This window comes from Mesocricetus auratus, unplaced genomic scaffold (assembly GCF_017639785.1).
Source record: "Mesocricetus auratus isolate SY011 unplaced genomic scaffold, BCM_Maur_2.0 Super-Scaffold_100003, whole genome shotgun sequence".
Classification (NCBI taxonomy): Eukaryota; Metazoa; Chordata; class Mammalia; order Rodentia; family Cricetidae; genus Mesocricetus; species Mesocricetus auratus.
Window position 1 is genome coordinate 14,658,612 of NW_024429188.1, and position 21,562 is coordinate 14,680,173.

At 42.9% G+C, this 21,562-nt stretch overlaps 1 protein-coding gene across 6 annotated transcripts in view; it reads right to left on the minus strand.

Moving 5' to 3' along the window:
• Positions 1-21,562, minus strand: part of Gpm6b (glycoprotein M6B) — a 145,112-nt gene that overhangs the window by 11,766 nt on the left and 111,784 nt on the right. For all 6 annotated transcript variants that reach the window (XM_040744050.1, XM_005074191.3, XM_005074186.3 and 3 more), the window contains 2 exons: positions 4,368-4,554; positions 1,396-1,552 (listed from right to left, as the gene is read on the minus strand). In XM_040744050.1, the coding sequence (XP_040599984.1) occupies positions 1,396-1,552; positions 4,368-4,554 (344 nt within the window). The remainder of the gene's footprint in view (positions 1-1,395; positions 1,553-4,367; positions 4,555-21,562) is intronic.

The window sequence follows — 21,562 nt, forward strand, 5'->3', positions numbered from 1 at the left end:
GATTCAAGGCTTGTCTTGATTGGGCCCCTCCCCCTCCTCCAAGCAGTGTTCTTTCCCCTCACCTCCATTCTTCCTGGTCAGCCCAGTCACATGACTAGATTACTTTTCTGGGCCTCCCCTGCTCACACTGGTCCCTCTTTCCAGTCTCATGTGAAGCAGTTTCCTCTGTTTTGGTCTGGGATAAAGCCCTTTCTGGTTATGCACTTCAGTGTCCCTGTCCCTTGGCCTGGTGCCACTCATTCCCACCAGCATCATAACACTCCCACCCTCCACTCTCCCCCTTTGTGCAGCCAAGGACACAAAATTCCAGGACCAAGCAGAGCAACAGCTGGGACAGTCTGTGTCTCCATGATTTTCCCAGGGTGGTAATACTTCTGCCACAGTCAGGATTGTATTTACCTTGATCATTTTTAAAATTTCAATTACCATGTGAGTATTGTGTGCACGGGTGTTTAGCACACATGCAGAGGTCAAAGGCTAGTCTTCAGGGAGTTGGTTTCTCTAACATTGTCAGTTCTCACGTTTGAACTCAGGTTGTATAGTATGTATGGTGAACATTTTCACCCACGGAGCCATCTCATCAGCCCCACATTTACCTTAGGAAACTTGATACAATAGCTCTTATAATATTCTTCATGACCAAGTCATCAAGGGTACAAAGAATTCCACCCCAAATAGCATGCCTCCTTCACAAAAATTGTTGTAAACAGTGGACTCTCCTGGTGCTGGAGAGTCCTTCCTCTCCTTCCTGGTTCTATCTTCTACCTCTTCTGCAGCAGGGTGCAATCACAGCTACACAGTAGAAAGCATCATTTCCTCCTGGGAGGGTCACACCATGCCTTACGTTTCTTCCTCAGCATTGGTACTTTTCTCAGACTTCCAATTACTTTCTCTACATCTGATCATTCTTCCAATGAATAGCAACATGTCCAGCTCCCTGTGCAACATTTTGATAGGGACATATGTACAAAATCTGTATAAGGTTTGGGATGTAGCTTACTGGTACAGTACCTACCTAGCATGCAGAAGGCCCTGGTTATTTTCCAGTGTTAAATACTCATGAGCATGTACTATATGTAATGTTTTTCTTTTGTGATGAAGCAGTCTATTACTCTATCTTTGAAGATTTATCTTCCTCTAGAACAGAGCCCAACAAAAGGGAGACATTTGACTTAATACTACCAGTCACAAATTTTATCAACAACACAAAGGTTTTCAAATTCCTGTGGCCATATTGGTAAGAACAGTATTTGTGTTATGGACCCTCCATGAATAGCTCCTAGTTTCAGCTAGTAGGAAGAAACCCAGCCACATATGGCTCTGAATAGCTCCTGTTTCACCTAGTAGAAACCCAGCCCCGCATGACTCTGTTGAATACCGGAGTTTAGTACTCACCATTCCACTGATGCACCGGCCACAGGCAGTTGTTTTAAACTCACCGTGCAGCTCTTTCACTGCACTTGTGGTGTAAAAGCCTTCTGCCAACAGAATGATGCCATACAAGAAGAAGAAGGATGCAATTCCATAGATGACATACTGCATCAGTTGGATTCTGTGAAAAGAAGATGGCTGCAAATGTGAGAGGCACTGTGGAGTGGGGACACGAGGCACCCTTACTGTGGCATCTCTCGTAGCCTCATCAGGCTCACAGGGCAACCCATGGGGACATGCTACTCACTTTAGGAGTCCAGGCCTTCTTATGTTAGGACTGTGGGTGAGGTCGACAACCTTCTCAAGCAAGAGTTTTCGTTGATCAAGTCTTGTGCAATGGAGGTTTATATTTCCATTTTACATGTAGCACAGGCATTGAGGAGCCAAGCTACCCACCCAAAGCTACACAGTGCCACAGTAGGCATTTGAACCCTGGTTCAATAGACAGCATGCTTTTTCCAACATGTCAAAAATACTTCCCAAGCAGGCTTGGTGGTTGACGCTATCACCTAAGGCAGCCCTTAGGGTATCTTTAAGGGGACATTTGTGCAGATCCTTGTTACACAAGTGATGGGATTGTCAACTTCCATGTGAGTTATAGAAAGTTGATTCACAACTAAGTTTGTCCCTTAAAGGAAGATCATCAGGCACTGGCTTCCCAGTGAAATCATCTGGTTGTTTCAGAAAATACCAGTACCTGGATAAGACCTCCAAGAGAGTTAGTTAACTGGTCTGCAGCAAAGCATAGACATATTGCAAACTTTCTTGGAAGTTTGAGAGCCATGATTAAGATCACTAGCTAATTGAGTTAATACACCTTTTCTGCTATTCCTTCTCTGCATATTCTCTCTGTTTTTTTTTTAAAGAAAAGGCAGGGTGTCATGTATCCTGGATTAGCTTTGAATTTGCTATATAACTGATGTGAACAAAAGGTCCCAGAAAGAAACCACACTTTCAAACTGAAGCTTCTAGAAGGCCTATGAATTGGTTAGTACTTAATGACTGTGGACAGATCCAGAGCCCAATTACAATTTAGCTTGGGCTATCTTTAACCCCCTAAATAGCCACTCATTGTCCATCTCTGTGCCAGACCTAACATCATGTGACTAACAGATAAAAAAATCCTTGGATTGGATTGACTTAGTAGAGCGTTACCTTCCACCAACCAAAGCCACAAGTGTCATCAGATAGTATCTGAGGCCTTCAACAAAGGCTTCCTGCTTTGCTTAACCTGCCTCTCTGATGTTTCCATCAATGTATTTGAAGAATGTCTTCATTTGTGGCCTTCTTTATTGTTATTATAAAAACATGAAAGTGCTTTCATTTTGGATCATGGAATTTGAGGTGACCTAAATCTGTATTCCTGAGCCACTGTCACTCTCATCTGACTCCAATGCATATTTTTCACATCAACACTGATGGCTTTAAATTTCTTGCCTCTACCTGCTTGAGCACTGGGGCTACAGGTGTGTGCACATACAGGTGTGTGCACGTACAGGTGTGGGCACGTACAGGTGTGGGCACCTACAGGTGTGGGCACCTACAGTTGTGGGCACGTACAGGTGTGTACTCAGTTTATGCGGCGCTTCTAATCCAACCCAGAGCTTCATACATATTAGGTAGGCATGCTACTGATCAGGCTATGTCCCCAGCTCTCCACCCATGCATTACTTCCGCACATCTGTACCAGTTGATTCCCCAGTACAGCCTTCTCATTCTTGTTTATCTCTTTAGATGTCATTTGTGTACAGATTTTAAAATGTGGTTTGTGTCAGGCATGGTAATTGACACCTGCAATCCCAGCACTTGGGGGGCAGAAGCAGGAGGATCATCTCAAGTCCAAGGACAGCCAAGACCACAGCAAGACCCTTAACATCCAAACCAAAAGCCATTTCATCATGAGTCCACAAATGGCTATTTATGCCTTTTCTACTCTGATGAGGATGCTTCTTTATGATCACAACACATAAACAGTGAAACTTCAGAACTACAACAAAAAGACCCAAATTGTCAAGCAAGGGGAAGTTGCTCGAACAAGTACATATGGCCACAAGTGGGGCTTGCAGTTCGGAGATCAAGCTTGAGAACTATTGTGCTGCCACTGAGAATCGTTCCACAGTAGGAAGACAGAGGGCCAGGGCTATGGTTCCAGAGCTTCCTCTTTAGTGCACTGGGGTGCTCTGGGCTTAGTTCTCCTGCCAGAAGAATTAATAGAGAACTACTGTTATTGAGGTAGAAATACTGTTCCTGTCGACTTAGACCTGCATGAGTATTCCACAGAGGATCAATTCTAGGGGGTAAATTGGAGGATTCTTGTTACTTGGGAACAATGATAACTGCCTGGTAAGGTGCTCTACAGCATCAACCCGTCACTGTGTTACGGTCCCCACATCTACCACTACTGTGTGGAGTATTTATTTACACCTGGTCATGTGCAAGCGGCATTCCACCCTGGGTCTCAAACACACACTACATACTTGGCCTTTTCTCTTTTGTTGTATCATGGACTCCTCCCACCCCCATTTCTTTTCTGTTTCACAAAACAGGGTCTCATATCCCAGACTGACCTCAAATTTGCTATGACTTTGAACTTTTAATATTTAAAAAATTATTTTCTGAGAATCTCTTGTGTTTATACAACTAAATATGACCATGAACTTGAACTTTTGATCCTTCTGCTTTTACCTCCCCGTGCTGGGGATACAGGCCATGCAGTGCTGAGGATGAATCTCAGGATTTTGTGCATGGGATGCACATACCCTACCAACTCAGCTACATTCCCATCTCTCGTGGACTTTTTCTATCTGAATATAGCAAACTCTAATCAAAGGTGTTGATTTTCTGGTGAAGGACAGGGTAGTCTGTCAAAAGAAGAAAGAGAAATCACTGAGGTAGTTGCGTCTTTAATGCATTTGTGAAGGGAAGGGGATACTCACACTTCACTCAGCAAGGCATGGTCACTGGTGTTGGTAGAGAAGTGTTGCTCAAGAATCGCCACGGTGCCCGCGAGAGCCACATGCCCACAGCCACAGAACAGAGCGACTCCTGAGAAGCACAGGATGGTGGCCACCAGGGAAGCATAGGGAACTCCTCCCAGACACTTGATGCAGCATTCGAAGCAACCTACACCAAAGGAGAAAAAGGTGGCCGTGATGGGCGGTGATGCCTCTGGTGTTCATGAACACTACCTTTAGCATATAAATTTCTACTCCATCGCCCTTCTCAGCTCTATGTGAACATTCCAAGGACCACATGGTGGAGTTCCCACAGTCTTACATTCTGTGAGTGAGGACCCTGGCACTCTTAAAGGGAGTGTAACTATGATCCAGTCTCCAAAGATAGTGAGTAACAGCCATCAACTGTCAATTATGAGTTGTAACAAGAGCTTCCTGACTGATTGTGAGGCAGAGGGGTACCTGCCCAAGTGACAATAAGGAACACTAATTCCACTGATAAAGGCAAAGGAGAGGACTGCAGAGCCACTGTGGCTCCATGAAGAAAAGCCACAGTCAGCTTTTCTCTAAAGCCAGCCTTCTGGGGTTTCAAATACATCTACTGCCATAGCACCCAATGGCTTTCCCTAAGCCCTCAATGTCCTGGGAGGCTGGAAGAATCCAATGTGGTAATTAGACTGTTGCCAGGTTTGGAAAAATACCAAGGGGACTGTTTTGGAAAGGGCCTCTAAGGTACTGAAGTACCAAGTCACCACCGTCCACCCAAGTGGGTCCAACCAAGTTTGCTTCAAACTAGCAGAAATTACCTCAGGTGTTTAATATAAATTCCCCTCTCCAACCTGGGCAGCACAAGCAATTCATTTATAGTCCTCTTCCTCCTCCTCCTCCTCCTCCTCCTCCTCCTCCTCCTCCTCCTCCCCAAATTCCACCTTTTATACACATGCCACATGCTCAGAGTCAGAACCCAAACCCAGTAGGTGATATTTAAGTAGTTGAAGGGGAAAAAGAAACAAGAGGGGAGAAGGACAAAATGAGACTCCATGAAGTGAAATGAAGGAGACAGAGCCAGACTTCACACTTGGTATAGAGAAGATGAGATATCTATCTACCTTCTTAAAAGGATTCATTTTGTATTATTTCATGTGTATGAGTGCTTTGCCTGTGCTTATGTACGTGTGTGCACTACATGCATGTCTCATGCTGGAGGATGTGGGGAGCCTCCTTGCAGGTTCTGGGAATTGAACCCAGGCCCTTTGCAGCAGGAAGTGCTCTTAACCACTGAGCAAACTATCTAGTCCCTTTATATACTTTTCAAAGAAACTTCTCCTTGAAATGTCCATAAAGGCCTGCCTGACCTCCACAGCCAGGTGACATTTTTAGTATAGAGACATTTATCTTCCAGTTATCACAGTACTGGCTTTGGGGATAATGTCTGTATCTCTCCTGACTTCCCATCCATGTTTATATTATCCAGACCCTCCAGTAAATGGCCTGTCAGGGAAAATCCAACTTTAAACGCATTAACATGCTTAACAGCAATCAAGGGCAATTCATTAGTTCGGGGTAAGCACACTAAGCTACTTGAAAGGCTTTCCCTCAAATGGTCTTCATAGGATGCAGGGATTGCAAGCCCAGCAGGACAAAGCGGTGAGGAACTTTTCTCAGATGAGCATACCATGTGAAGGTAACACTCAATGTCAGTCTACCACAGAAAGTGACTGGATTCTCTGCTTCCCGAAACTGCTCTTCAGCTCATCGGGAAATGCAAACTATCAGGGTTTCCCAAGAAGCCTGTGCATCCTTCTATTTCAAAACGATGACCACCTTTATTCAGGAAGGTTTAAGTCACTGAAACAGATTGCAAAATCTCATAGAACGAGTGCACAATATGATTTCAAGTTCATTAGCCAGTTAATTCCTTAAAGAGCCCCGGACACTTGAGATTTGTAAACACGGATGTTGGAGCTCAGGGTTTTTGTTGTTGTTTTGTTTTGTTTTGGCCACATGGCTTTCTGCAGATTGACTGGAAGGAATGCATGTAAAGTCCAAATTCTCTTCAGGCTCTTAAACTAAGAGAAACCAACATCCTTGGGCTGGATCTGTTCCAAAAGATAAAGAAAAGATAGAAAGATAGAGCTGTGTGTTTTGGATCATTAGTGACCTCCTGTTCTCAGTTTCCTTGATAATATGAAGAACATGATGGATGCTTGCTGTTGTATCTGATCTTTATTAAACATCTGCGTGGCTCCAGAACTGTGCCATCTGATCATGTGGCTATTGAAATCTAACTTATTTAAGAGGGAATAAAAAGAAAACTTCATTTCCTCAGTAACACTGGCCATGTTCCCTGGGTAAGCACCGGAGCTAGTGGCTGCCATAATGGATGCTTCACATTATTTCGTTATCACAAAATTCAGACTTACCATTTATTTGCTTGTCTGTAATATGAACTGGCGTCTAACCGAACCCGATGAAATCACCTTGGATTTCATTCATTAGGTACTTGTGAAGACCTACTGAGCGTCAAGCATTGTGCTTAGCACTAGGTACACACATCTGAAATAAGATACTTTCATCTTCAAGATCAGTCTGATGCTGCATCAAAGAATAGTCTTTGCTCAAGCATGTCCAGTTGTGTTAACACTGCAACGCAACACTGTCATATACAAAGTTCATGCTCAAGAACTGCACAATAGAATCACAAAATAAAATTTCAAAAGTCCTCATGTTTTAAGTAGCTTTTATTATTTTGTGTTGAACCACACTCATAGCTGTCCAGTGGTGCACAGCCATACCTGGTAACATGATGAGGGTTAGGGTACAGACTATCCGAGGACCAGTGGAGGAAACCAGACAGAAGGAAGCAGGGGTGCCAGAATGGAAGGGAATTCATACTGGAGCTGGCATAGGAAGGCTTTATGTGGCAGTGCCTCCCTCACTCGTGTGATGACCATGACATATAAGCTGATAAAGTGCTCACTCATTTCGGGATATTTTGGGTGCATGTGTATTTTTAACAACCCATATCTTTTCTTATCATTTGGAGTTAGGGTTAAGTGTTACAGTATAGCACATCTATTCGGCCCTTAACAATGGAACACATCCTTCCAAATCCACAGTGGCTGCTTTGAAAGGCTCTTTTATCCAGAGGGTTAGAGTATTCTGCCTTTTTTTCAAAGGAACTATCACAGCTGCTCCCAGACTCAAAAAGAACAATGCCGTCCAGTCCCAAATTCAACACTCAAGCAAGGCTGATGTTTCTCTACAATTTCTCACTCCCACAAACACCATATACTGCATGTTGTGGAAAGCAGGGTTTCAGGAATTCGGGGAAATCACAACCACATCAGTGAATGCCAGTCTTGACCAACATACATTTCCCTCAGATGGCTTCATTTGTGGCCGGAGAGTGTGACTGCTCCAGACTTAAAACCACATACTTGTCATCTTCATTCTACACACAAACACAGATACAACTCTTAAAGATCCTACCAGACAACATGACTAGAAGCTTGTGATATGTAACATGGAGAAAAACTGATTAAAAAATACTACTACCAGGTGGACCTAGAGCTTATTCTAGCTTTGTTGGCCAGTTAACTAAAGAGCTAAAATTCTTCCTGCAGTGAATATCCAGCTATGCCCAATTGGACTGCTCTCCACCATTTCTATGTCACTGTATAATCGCTCAATACTCACAGAGGCTCAACTTTGAGATCAGCTATCCTGATACAAGTTCCATACTGGGCCAGTGTCAGCTGCTTTCTTCTATGACAAGCCAAATTCTACCACAATGAACTCTAACTCCCCAAAACAGTTCTTTTTTTTTTGTCAAGATGGAGGAGGCGCAAAACCCAAATTTAACTTCCTGCCTGAAACAAGAAAACTGGACAGACTATATGAAACAATATACATTTAAAGGTATTAGACAACAGGCTATGAAGAACTATCCTTGGCTAATGATATAACTACTAAATCATATTGAAGAAGCAGCTATGATAGTGTAAGTCTATGTGAAGGCACAGCTTGGCTTTCATGCAAATGAAAGAAGCTCCTTCCCTTAACCAATGTTACATTCAAGTGTTGGGGTCTTTTGGAAGATAGTTTTATTTATTGGAGCTGCTATAAGGCAGGATTCTGGACCAAAGCAAGGATAGTCAGCCATTCCATGGCTTTCAAAGAGTATACAGTGTTCAATGAATGCATTTGATATCCTATGCTAGGTACTGGGAACCCAATGGTGAGCTTAGATATGTGTGCTCCATACTCTGTTGGAATTTGCAGTTTATGGAGGGTGAGGGGGTCATTAAACTATTCTAAATTAAAAGTTGTGAGGAAAATGAACAGTGGGAACAACTCAGGTTTCAGGAGGTGATTAAGAAAGGTATCACGAGTTTAATCCAAGAGGGAATTAGGTAAAGGCAGGAAAAGATGGAGAGGAAGAGCAACCTAGGGAGTGAGAAGAACATGAATGAAAATCCTGTGGTGGGAGAGAAGAAGGTACAGCCAAAGGCCACCTGAAAGCTAAAAGAAGCCAGAAACAGTTCAATGAGAGGGTGGAGTGGTGAACCTATGGTGGTCCATAGGTGCTTGATCACATAGGGTTTATCAGGTCACTTTACTAATTCTGGAATGTGTTAAAAGACTCCTGCTGGGTATAGTGGTGCACACCTTTAATTGCAGTACTTGGGAAGTAGAGGCAGGTGGATCTCTGTGAGTCCAAAATCAACCTAAACAACAAAGTAAGTTCCAGGCCAGTCAGGGGTTACACAGTGTTGTCTCAATACCCATCCACCCACCCCACCCCTAGAAAAAGAATCTGCTGACTGATTGACTGGTTAGAACTTCCCTGCTTGTAGACACCTGGAATGCTACAGGTTCCAAACCAAATAATCTTGGCCTATTTTTAGCGCTCTTAACATTAACATTAGCCTCTCACATTAACAGACAATCATTGCCCACCTCTGTGTTGAATATAATACTCATCTTTATGATTTACTAGGTAGATCCTTTTGGAATATAAAAATAGACTCTAGTCTTTACCAACCCAAAGGACTAAGAATGCCATCAGATAGCTTCTCAGCAAAGATCTTGATTTCTGCAATCTGTTCATCTGCTGTTCTCACCTGTGGATTTTCAAAATCCTTTGGTTTATGAACTTTCTTTGTTCTGTTACTATTTAAAAAAACTTAATTGAAACTATTGCCATGTTGGAATGTGATGTTTAGGGGGTCTGAATCTGTGTTCCTAGGACATGGTCACTCATATTTGAGAATGAACTATCACTTTGAGACCAACTGCATTTTTGCATCAACAGATGCATCCTCAGAATCACGCAAAGCCATTCAACATTTTAAAGCAGGGAAACAGACAGGAGTCATACAAAATGACTCTGGTTGATGAGAGGAAACACGTGGGCTTCCAGTTCAGTAAAGCTAAACCTGAAGCCAACAGCTACTATTGGACAGCAACAAAAACTTCCAGGGGTCAAGAAGAAATAGGAGCTGGGCTGGGCAGTGGACATCTCTAAGGCCAGCACTCAGGAAGCAGAGGTAGAAGTGGGAATTCAAAGCCAGTTCGGGCTACACTCTGTTTCCATTTGATCTTAGCCCCACAGCCAAGAAGCAATACAAGATCAGAGAGCAGAGAGCGAGGGAGGAAATGGCTATTTCCTAGCAAGGGTGCTTCCGGGAGGAACAACTGTAACTTTGAGAAGTGGAGTGTTTGTGAGCTGTGTAGCTATGCAGTCTCGGGTGTCATCTCTACCAACCAGTTAAGTGTGTACTGCACCATAGTGAGCACCCCTCTTTCTGGAGTGGTATGCACAGGTTGGAGGAGCCACTCTAGTTAGCAGTCCCGCTTTCTCAGGATCAGATGTGGTCTCCCTAGTCCATGTGAAATGCCTGCTTTCCCACAGTGCTTGGCATCTTACCCTCTAAACAATGGAGGCCCCTAGGATGCAGTCACAACATTTTAGCCACTTGCAAACCTAATGGCTAGTTTGGGGGCTACAAGGAAGAAAAACAAAATGTTCTAAATCGTTCTGCTCTCTTGAGAGCCTGCAACTACAGTGCTTTCTGAGAGACAAGGAAGCCCTGATAACCTCAGCAGTTCTCACATTAAAAATACCTTTTACCCTGATGTGGGAAGGGGCTGAGAACATAGTAATGGGACCACTGGACACATTTGACTTACATGCACCCCTCACCTCCACCAAGGTGCCAGGTATGCACACTGGCAAAGGAAGTGGGCCTCAGATTCAGGCTAACTCCAGGTTAGGAAGTCCCAGGCAAGTGATGCTGTGAAGTATTGGCATGGCGTTCCATGTCAGCAGCATACAGTGTTGCTAACAGCCAATGCTTGTTAAGGAAGAATAATGTTTTGCTTCAGGACACTTGCAAACCCACAGAATTGAATTTTCCCAAGCTTCAACCCAGCACTCATAATATTAGTTACCACAAACCAAAGGGACAAGAAAAGCACCCTCCCACCCCGTTCTTATGGCTGTGATCTTATTTTTATTAAAATAAAAAAATCAGTGCCAGGGTTTCAAACATAGTTTTACTAGTAATACTCAATCTCTCTCAACAAACTCCCAAACTCTTTTTGAGCTAATATCTTAAGCTTTAATTTAGCTGGTCTCTGTGTAAAGATAGTTTTAGGTTTGATTCACACAAAAGCTCCAGTGTGTATTAGTCTAAGACAGTTTAAATATAAACCACATAGGAAGGAGAAAAAAGTACACATCAATGCCTCTAACTGTCAATGGCCATTTTGTCCCCAGCATCCCTAGAACCTTTTGTGCAGAACAACAGAATAAAACACCTTTTGTCCTTGGGCTTGTGGATGGCCGTTGCCATGGCTGTGAGTTCATAATGGCCAAGTGATTTGCCCAAGTCATCCGTGATCTTGGCTGCAGATTTAATGCTGGCTCAGAAGGAGGGCTAGCGGGAACAAGGGTTCAGATTCTTCCCCAGGGAATGAATGTCTCTTACACACACACACCACACTCCCCTCTACTCGGGGCATGCCTTGCCCCCTTAACAAGCTACAAAATTAAAAAATGGAAAGACACTTTTGCAATGCTCAGACCACCAGCTACAGGGAAATGGAAGCAGCTAGAATCCTACAAAGTACATAGATGCTAAGAGGCATTCTCAAGAGGGGATGATTGTGCCTTATGGGGACATCTGGCAAAGTTTATTGATATTCTTGCTTGTCACAGCTGGGGTAAGAGATGCTACTGACATCTAGTGGGTACGTGCCAGGGATGTTGTAAATATTTTACGACGTGCAAGACAGTGTCTTACGACGAAGACTTACCAGGAGGCCCTGAATGTCAATATAGTTTCAGAGGAGAATGCCTGAAATACTATAAACAGAAAGTTACATTATTTAGACCAGTAATTCTCACACAGGGGCCATCTTGCTCCTCAGGAGACACTGGGAAATGTCTGTAGATAGTTTGGGCTCAATTGTGCTCGGAGTGTGGTGCTTCCATTTGATGCTAAGGGTGAGGAACCCTGCTCTGAGTCTGCAATGCACAACCTTGGCCATAGGATTTGGCTTTGTCACCAGCTAAGGTTTTTAAAATGCATGTGTTCGTCTATGTGTGTGTCTGTGTGGGTACATGCATGTGAGTGCAGGTGCTCCATAGAGACTAGAGGCACCCATTTCCTGGAGCTGGAGTTATAGGTAGTTGTAAACTGTCTGATGAATGTGCTTAAGAACCAGACTTGGATCATCTGAAAGAGCAGCAAATGCTCTTAACTGCTGAGCCTTCTCCCCAGCTCCCAAGTTCTAATTTTTAAAAATAAATGTTTAAGATAAAAATTACTTTGTTTTTTTTGAAAAACACGCTATAGCAGGTCTTGCTCTTTCTAGCACATTAGAAACATCTGGGAATTCCAATGTCTAAGCTCCATTGGCCTGAATTGATTAGATTGGAATTTCCAATTGGTAAGTAGGTAATATTGAGAAACAACAGAGTTTGTTGTTGAAACCTTTGTACTTTCCTTGTGATATCAATGGAAAACCAAGGATATGGAACACAGGTCAACAAACTGGTCCATGGGGCAAATCTAGCTTTCTCTCCTTATAGCTACGAATGAAGAATGGTTTTTACATTTCTAGATAGTTAGCCAGTTGTGGTAGTACATGACAGAAGCCAAATGCCAAAGAGAATAAAGCAGTAAGATCACAAGTTCAAGATCAGTTTGCGCTATTCCTTTAGTCTGTGTTTATAATACCCCTAAGTAAGACAATTGCCTCAATGGGGCAGGGGGAGGTTAGAAAAAAGATTTGGTGACATATGGAAAACATCTGAAATTCAAACTTGTGCATCCATGAATAAAGCTTTATCAGCACATGGCCACCCACATTCATTTCAGTCAAGTTCGGAGGCAGAGTTCAGTGGTTGGCCATGGATAATTACATCAGACCCTCTAGAGGAAGAGCCTTCAGAGCTCTACTGGAGAAGAGCAGTGGTTGGCAGACTTTATCATGCAGAACTCTGGCTAGGGGCTAGAGAGCTTGCTGCTCAACCATGGGAACTTGAGTTTGATCCCCAGAACCCATGTGAGGTAGGGTTTTCTAATTTCAGTGCTAGGGAGGTAGAGATAGGTAGATCCCAGGGGCTTGCTGGGAAGCCATTTTAGCCTACTAGGAGAGCTTCAAGCTGAATGAAAAACCTTTTCTCAAATAACAAGGTAGATGGTACCTGAGGAATGACACCTGTGGTTGTCCTCTGGCCTTCACAGGTGCACCCCCCCCCAACACTACACCATGCGCGCGCACACACACACACACACACACACACACACACACACACACACACACACACACACAAGTCTGTATAAGTCCATGGAGATAACCAAGCTCCCAGAAGATTCTCTGGTGCTGGTCTGCCAGGCCCACCCTGAGCCAGGAAGACAGAGTTTTTAAAAGGAGCTTGGTTGAGCTCTGGGAGATTTCGAAGCCCATTCAGAAGGCCAGTGGGGTCCAAACTCTTTTTTATAACATCACGAAGGCGTTATTTACTTTTGCCACTGTACTGACATTTGCACAGTAAAAGGGCTGATGCTGTAGCACAAAGCAGACAGTGGCTCCCAAGTGTAGTAAGCACATTCTTCAGAAAAGAAAACTGCAGAGCTGGCTTCGTGTCAAAGCATCCTTGGTACAAAGAAGACATCCATCTGTGTACAATGCCACATATGTTAATATACAGTAAATCTCAACCGGAGATTGCATTTTTGGATATTCTGCACAATGGAAGTGGAGGAATTCAGAGCACTTGGATGGATATCACACATCAAGGGATGGGCATAACCTTTGGGAAAGTTCTGGTTCAGTTGTGTCACAAGCCCACCTGGCACCTTTTCTCATGGAACACTGTTTTTCTTTTTCTGGAAGGAAGCACTGACAGGCTGTAGTTACTCAGACATAGCTATTCAGAAGAAATTTTCTCCAAAATGAACTAAGTGAACAGCTTGTCATTTCAAAGAAAACAACTGATGGTATCCTTTGCCAATGAACTTGGGGAAACATGCACCTGCCACAGTGGGAGTGACAGTTTCTCCTGCTCAGATGACTTCTTGATGAAGTCTTGGAAGTAATATGATGACATGGGGCTTTTTGTGGTTTAATAAAATGTGTCAATATTGGGAATTCAGACATAGACACACACACACACACACACATTGTTAGTGTTTTCCAAATAATCAGTGTGACTTTACAAAAATCATTTCTGAATATAAGAGTTGATCAAAGTCCAGGGTATAGCAATGGATTTTAATAGATCAGGGTACAAAAGGATCATCAATACGGTTTCAGATTTCACGTTGTGAACAGTCTTTAAGAAACCACTACTTGGGCCAGCAAGATGGCTCTGTGGGTAAAGTTGTGCTTCCTGGCAAGCTTGATAATCTGAGTTCTATCCCTGAGACCCACATGGTGGAAGGAGAGAAATGACTTCTGTAAGTTGTCCTCTGACCATCCCCCATAAAGTATAATACACTATTCTTTTACAAAGAAACCAGTACTTGATGAATCTTGTCATCAGCAGAAAAGAATTTCCAATTCTGCGATTATTTTAAAAGGTCACTGAAACTCCCCTCCAACCCTATATCCGCGAGAGATGGAGATTTCTTCATATAGCGCAACTAAAGTAAGATAAGCCAAGATAGTACTAAATGAATGTGGAGGTAAGGCCTATATTATAAAGATTAAACAGCAAGAACAACAGTACTTACTCTTCTCACTAAAGTATTTCAGTTTGGAAAATATTTCTCTTTCGAAGATGCTCTTTGGGATAACATAGGATGGGTTACTATTGTTTAATATGGATGTTGGACTGAAGATGCAGCGCAGTGGTAGAGCACATGCCTAGCATGTTCAAGGCAGCCTCTCTGCCCAAACCAAAAGTTTAGTGTTTATATCATCTCTTATATCAAAATAAATATTCATATAACCAGTATCATTCAAAATTTTGCTTTTGAGGGGGCCTCTAATTTTATGAGTATAAAGGGTCCTAATACCCCAAAGTCTGAGAATCAGCAATTCAGAGGTATTGACAATTCATAAGGTATTATGAAATCAATTCATGGCAGGGAGACTTCCCTTAAGGGCTAAGTACAAAGCCACTTACAAAGTAACTTACCTCCCAGTCATTTTGACTCACTTATAGACCTAGTTATGAATGTTCAACCATATAATGATAAGAATACTGAGACTATTTCTAATGTCATAAAAGTAATCATTTCTCAGCAGACCCTTCTAAAAGTTTTCCCTAAAATCTATTTAACAAGAAACTTTAATTTCTGTGGCACAGCATAAAAATCTTAAAATAGATTAACCTTCAACATTTGTGATAATATGAGAGCAATGGAAGCTAGGTGACCATATAAAAGTTAGGTACATGGCTGGGAATAAACAAATTCAAGAAGCAGATATTTTTTAACCCTTCTTTTACTTTCTGTAGGAATTGGCTTTGGCTTTCCTAAAGATCATGCTTAATTAACCCTTTGCCTGGTAAAATGGGGAAGCAGGGGGCAAGGGAGACTGACACTGAGTAGGGAAAACTAGCTCTAAGTCCAGATAACATTAATTTTTCAGAGCAGGGAGATCTGTGGGAAGTGAGGCTGAGGTCTAGTGACATTCAACATCCTTGACAATTTGGGGGTTAGCATCTTTGCTTTCCTGGATCCGTTCTTTGAGTCTGTTGGTTTGCTGCTGCTATGTGTGAGACATTGTGCCAGGGATTTCAATTGTTCCCTTCCCAACACTGATCATTGTAGCAGGTGGTGAAGGAGCAACATACAAGTACGGAACTTCTTATTAGGATTAGAAGAGAGGCAACATAGGGACAAGGGGAGTGAGTTAGGGAAAGATGTCCTTGGTTAGTGTGGGAGACTGATGAAAAGGTCTATGGATAGACTGAGTGTGCATAGGCCTTGGAGAGCACACATGCTCCCATGAGAGGCACTGGGGAAGGAATGCTTTATCATCATGATGTGGGAGCCAAGGTTTAGCTGAGTTTCTCAAGGACACGAGGGTAGTGTTAGGAGAAGTTGGAAAGAAAGGCAGGTGGGCCCTCCTCCAACCGTAGGAGGCAGTCAAGCCAGCCTGAGCCTCTGTGCTTCATTTGCAAGCAGGAGAGGGGGCAGGTTTGGTGCAGGCAAGTGACATGATGGGAGATGTGCGTGTGAGAGTCATCTGGCACCAGTGTGTAGGCTGGGCCCGAGTGGGTGCAAGCTAAAGTCTTCAGCTGTGGGTGGAGGCAGAATCAGTCTTTCTGAGTTTTATTCAAAGGGGACAGGGCGTCTTCAGGGGAAGCAGGAAGGATGGAAATCAGACAAAGCCACAGAGCTATGAAGCAATCTATGTCACATGCCAATTTGTAGGAATAGATAAATGAGAAAGGGCAAGAGAACTTACGTGAAGTCATCTTTGTAAGGCCAATCTAGAAAAAGCACAGAAATCCAGAGAGAAGGCAAAGCAGAGGTTGATTATGGGAGGAAGCAACAAGAACGGGAATAAAGAGGGCTTGGTGATCTTTGCACATGACAAAATATCACTGTCATATTTAGTATACAAGGAAGCCAAGACTTAACCCTTGAAATAGACTCAGGGTGATGATCAATCCTGACTGTCAACTTGAAAGGATTTAGAATCACCATGGAGACAAACCTGTGGACATGTGAGAGAGTTTCTAGACTGGGTTAACAGAGGTAGGAAAGCATCATCATCCCACGGGCTGGGGTCCTGGATTGAATATAAAGGAGGACGTGTGCAATACCTGCTTTAATCTCTCTCTGATCCTCGACTATGGGTGCTGTTTCATGCTCTTTATACCATAACTTCTTTGCCATGATGGTCTACACCAGTGGTTCTCAACCTTACAAATGCTGCAAACCTTTAATACAGTTCCTCATGCTATGGTAAAGCCCAACCATAAAATTAATTTTACTGCTTCCTCATAACTGTAATTTTGCTACTGTTATGAATCATAATGTAAATATCTGTGTTTTCTAATGGTCTTAGGTGACCCCCGTGAAAGGGTCATTCGATCACCTAAAGGGTCTTGACCCACAGATTGAGAATGGGAGATCCATACCTTCAAATAATGAGTCAAACCTTTCCTTAAGCTGCTTTTTTATCAGGTATCTTGTTGCATCATATATGCATATTACTTCCACCTCAAAACAAGGTATTTTATCTATCTACCTATTCGTTTATTTCATGGGAAAGCAATCATAGATCATTCATAATGGGCATGGCTGGTTTACATAAAATTTTATAAAAAGACAATGGGTGGCATCTCAAACCTCAGAAATTTCCACTAATTACCCCCAGGAAACATCGCAGGAAGGTAAGGTGGGAGAATTTCAATCCCATGTGTCTCCTACAAGGCAGACATTTCATCACTGACATTCTCTTTGGGGCAAAAACACTGTCCATGAAAGTGTCTAGATAAAATCCAAGCATAAGTTTCAGAGAAAGGCTCAACCTATCTAAATGGCTTTCTGAGACCAGGAACATTTCATTTAGTATCAATTTGTCACAGACATAGAAACTAGTTATGTGTGTGGCTTCTGTGGAAGTGAATCGGGATGACAAAAAGGACACATTCTGACGAGGTGGGATGACTCAAGCTGCCAATGTTTTCTTCCCAGCCATGTTCAGGAGGGTCAAATGTTGCCAAAGCAAAATTAAATAGCTGTCACTGAAAATAATACGAAGCAGCAGCAGCGGTCAGACCTCATTACTTGCAAAGACTGAGCAGTACTCATTCTGGAATAATCTAAGCTTTGTTCCTAAAACTATATGTTGTGCCTGACAAACAGCTCCAGATCAGCTTCCAGGGCTGACAGATTCCCTCCTTTTTCACCTTCTTTGCTTGCCTACTCTGAGCTAGGGAGCATACACAAGAGTCAGAGGCCAGGTAGGCTGATGCAGTGGGAAGTCATTGGGTCACTGGGACACAAAGAAGTGCTACTTGTGTACTGAGCAAATAGCAGCCCAAAATTGGAGTGTTTGTAAATAATCTAGAAGTTTTCTGGATATATAAGATGGACGATTATAGCTTTTCCTAAGTAAACCATGGTGTAGTTACTGTAAAATAGACCACATTTTTTTTTAAAAAAAGCAAAGGAATCCTGGAAAGCAGAGAACTTCAGAGTGTGAATCACAACAACAATATGCTTGCATTGTCTTCACCTCCACTGAACCAGAAAACCCAGAGTGGCTAGAAGCATATTGTAGACAGGTAGCTTCCGCAGCTTCAGCTGTACATACTCATAAAGCTACTGCAACAAGACTCTAGGGAACTGAGTAACAAGTGCCATCATAACCTACATGACATGGTCACCCCTCAAATGATGGAGGAAACCCCACTACAGACAGGTACCATATTCCTGGCACATGTCAAAATAGCAAGAAAGGGGTTTCTTAGCCGGGCGGTGGTGGCGCATGCCTTTAATCCCAGCACTCGGGAGGCAGAGGCAGGCGGATCTCTGTGAGTTCGAGGCTGGGCTGGACCGATAGCCTCCAAAACAATACAGAGAAACCCTGTCTCGAAAAAAAAAAAAGAAAGGGGTTTCTTTCTTGAGACACATTTCAATTGTTTGAAGATACAACCCTCAAACATAGTGGTCATAAATCCTTAAGTTCTGAAAGAGTGTCCATAAGAGACAGTAGCACCCCTCCTCCATGTCTGGCTAACAGCAGATCCTGAGGTAGAAGTTTCAAGGTCAGCAGTGAAGGGGGCAGATGAACTGTCTCCAGGATTGTGAACTGGTTCACATAAGTGACCTCAGGCATTCTCTCTCTCTGTACCCCTCTACAGCAATTTATGGATCCATTCTTAGTAATCCCAGTTGCCTCTCCCGACACTCACTATCCTGTCACACAAACAGGTGTGTTCCTTGTTTGGGCTTCTGGATTTATCTATGGACATCTCAATCCAAGCATCATAGTAGTTTGCATTTGGTTGTTGTTTTTTTTTTCGGTTTATTTTCGAGAAAGGGTTTCTTGTGTAGCCCTGGTTGTCCTGGAACTAGCTCTGTAGACCAGACTAGCCTCAAATTCACAGAGATCTACCTGCATCTGCCTTCCAAGTGCTGGGATTAAATGGATGGGAGCATTTGGAAAAAAGAAGAATTGGAGGTTGGTGAAGTGAGAGGGTGTCTTTACTTCTCAGGTTGAAGTCTGGATGTCCAATTTACTGATAAACAGCCATTCTTAGTCTGTTAGTTTGCAGCCTATGTTAAATAACCATCCCTGACACATAGTTGGACCATATTGAGGAAGATGGGAGACACTTGCGTCTCTTTCCCAAGCTTCCATCCACAACTTTCTCTGCCATCATTGTTACTCATGCATCTTCATAAGCAGAGAAGGAAAAAAGATTTAAAACTGTCAGAGAGCCAGGTGTGGTGATGCAGGCCTTTAATCCCAGCACATGGGAAGCAGAAGAAGGTGCATCCTTATGAGTTTGAGGCCAGACTGGTTTGCACAGAGAGCTCCAGGGCAGCTAAGGTTACATGTAAGACCCTGTCTCAAAATAACTAAAAATAAAATAAAATAAAACTGTGATAGCATTTGGGAGGTAGAAGCAGGAGGATCAGGAATTCAAGGTCATTCTCATCTACACAGTTGCAGCATGGGCTGCATGAGACCCTGCCTGGGGGTGTGTGGGGAGTAATGGTCTTAGTAACTATAAAATCTTAAACATGTAATCTCCTTAGATGTTACAGTGAAAAGAAAAGAAAGTCATGGGGGAGAAGTCAAAGCAAAAGACACTGGACCGACCTTGATCTTTCTTGTGGGGAACAAGAAGTTGGGGTAAGGTGGCCTCTGCTAGTGACTGTATGGGTGAGAGAGGAATTTTTCTTTGGCAAAGACTTCCTGGTCAGCTAGTAGCTCCTTGGCCCCCATGGAAAGAAACTGAAAACTATGTAGGGAAAGGGGAAGAAAAAAGAAAAGACACATGAGCCATATGGAATTCTCTATTTTCCCCCTCATACCATCTGGCTTAAAATCTAAGTAAAGGATGGCAAAACTGTGTTGATTTTGGACCCAAGAAACCCTGGGGAGATGTCTCCTGGGGAGACAACGACATGGCTGGGTCAGGTCTTCTCCCTCTGTGATCTAATCTTTTACACTGTCTGTTGTAATGTAGCTCTAGATACAAGTGAGACTTCAAACATACATTTATTTGGCGCTTGAGAAGCCAAGGACCGAGATGAATGACTACAAAAGTCAACACAACACACATACAAACCATTTTAGGATTTTGGAAGCTCACCCTTTACAATTTAAAGTTCAAATCAAATGAAAGGATTTTCTTTCCCTTAGACAAGAACCTGATAGCTCCCAGAATTCATCCTTGTAATATCACCAGCAACCTGTGACCATGGGCAGCCTGGACCTCTCATTATACCAACAATTTCAAAATTCCCCAAAATGTAACTTTTAAATTGGGGCATGGAGGGGAGAATTGCAACCTCGTGTTGAACTCAACTTCTTTGGTGCGGAACCTTGAGTTAATGGCCAACGGAGCTTCATGGGCTGGGCTCTCAAGAAAGGTGAGTGACTGTAGTAGCAGTCAGACCTTGCTTGTGGGTGGGAGGGCATGCCCTCAACAAGCAGTATCATCTTCAAAAACCCATGTTCCTCAGGGTCCTCCTCCTTCAAAGAAAACCAATTTCAGGAAAATCTTTGAAGCCTTACTTTTTTTGTTGTTGTTACTCAGCTGCAACTGCAGCTTCAATTGCCCCACATTCTGAGGTTCCAGCTGTTAAGGGAAAAACAGACACATCTGTGCTCTGCTGTAAAATTGCTTAATGCCTGGAGAACTCTCCAGAACCACAAGCACAGGTATGTTTTCCTCTAGGCAGATGATTGTTTATTCTTTACCACACAGCCTAGTGTCTGCTGTTCAGGAACTCAAAGCTCTTTTTGATTTCCAACTACCTTAGTATCATTAAATTGGTTTTTTAAAGATTTATTTATTTATTACATATACAGTGTTCTGCCAGAAAGAGGGCACCAGATTGAATTGTAGATGGTTGTGAGCCACCATGCGGTTGCTGGGAATTGAACTCAGGACCTCTGGAAGAGCAGTCAGTGCTCTTAACCTCTGAGCCACCTCTCCAGCTCCATTAAATTGGTTTTCACATTTATTTGTTTTTGTGTGTTACACACACACACACACACACACACACACACACACACTATGGTCAAAGGACAAATCACAGAAGTCAGTTCTCTCCTTCTACCATGTGAATCTCAGGTTATCAGGCTTGGTAGCAAGTGCATTTACTGAGCAATCTTGTCATCCCCAACATTTATTCTTCAAATAAATACCATGCTGTCTGAAAAGCAGTTTGTGATTCCTAGTGGGTAACAATACTCCCCTTCTCTTTTGCCCTTGAGTTACATACATATAATGGGATGGGTTATGTATGGTCTAACTAACTAACTAACTAACTAACTAACTAACTAACTAACTAAACATGGCTTCCAGATATAACTTATATACCAGAAAATTCACTTTTTTAAAAGGTAGGAACTTATTATGTATTACTGGAACTGTGTAGCCCAAGTTGGCATTCAATTCATGGTAATCATCCTGCTTCTGCCTCCCAAGTTCTGGGATTATGGGTATGTGTCCCATT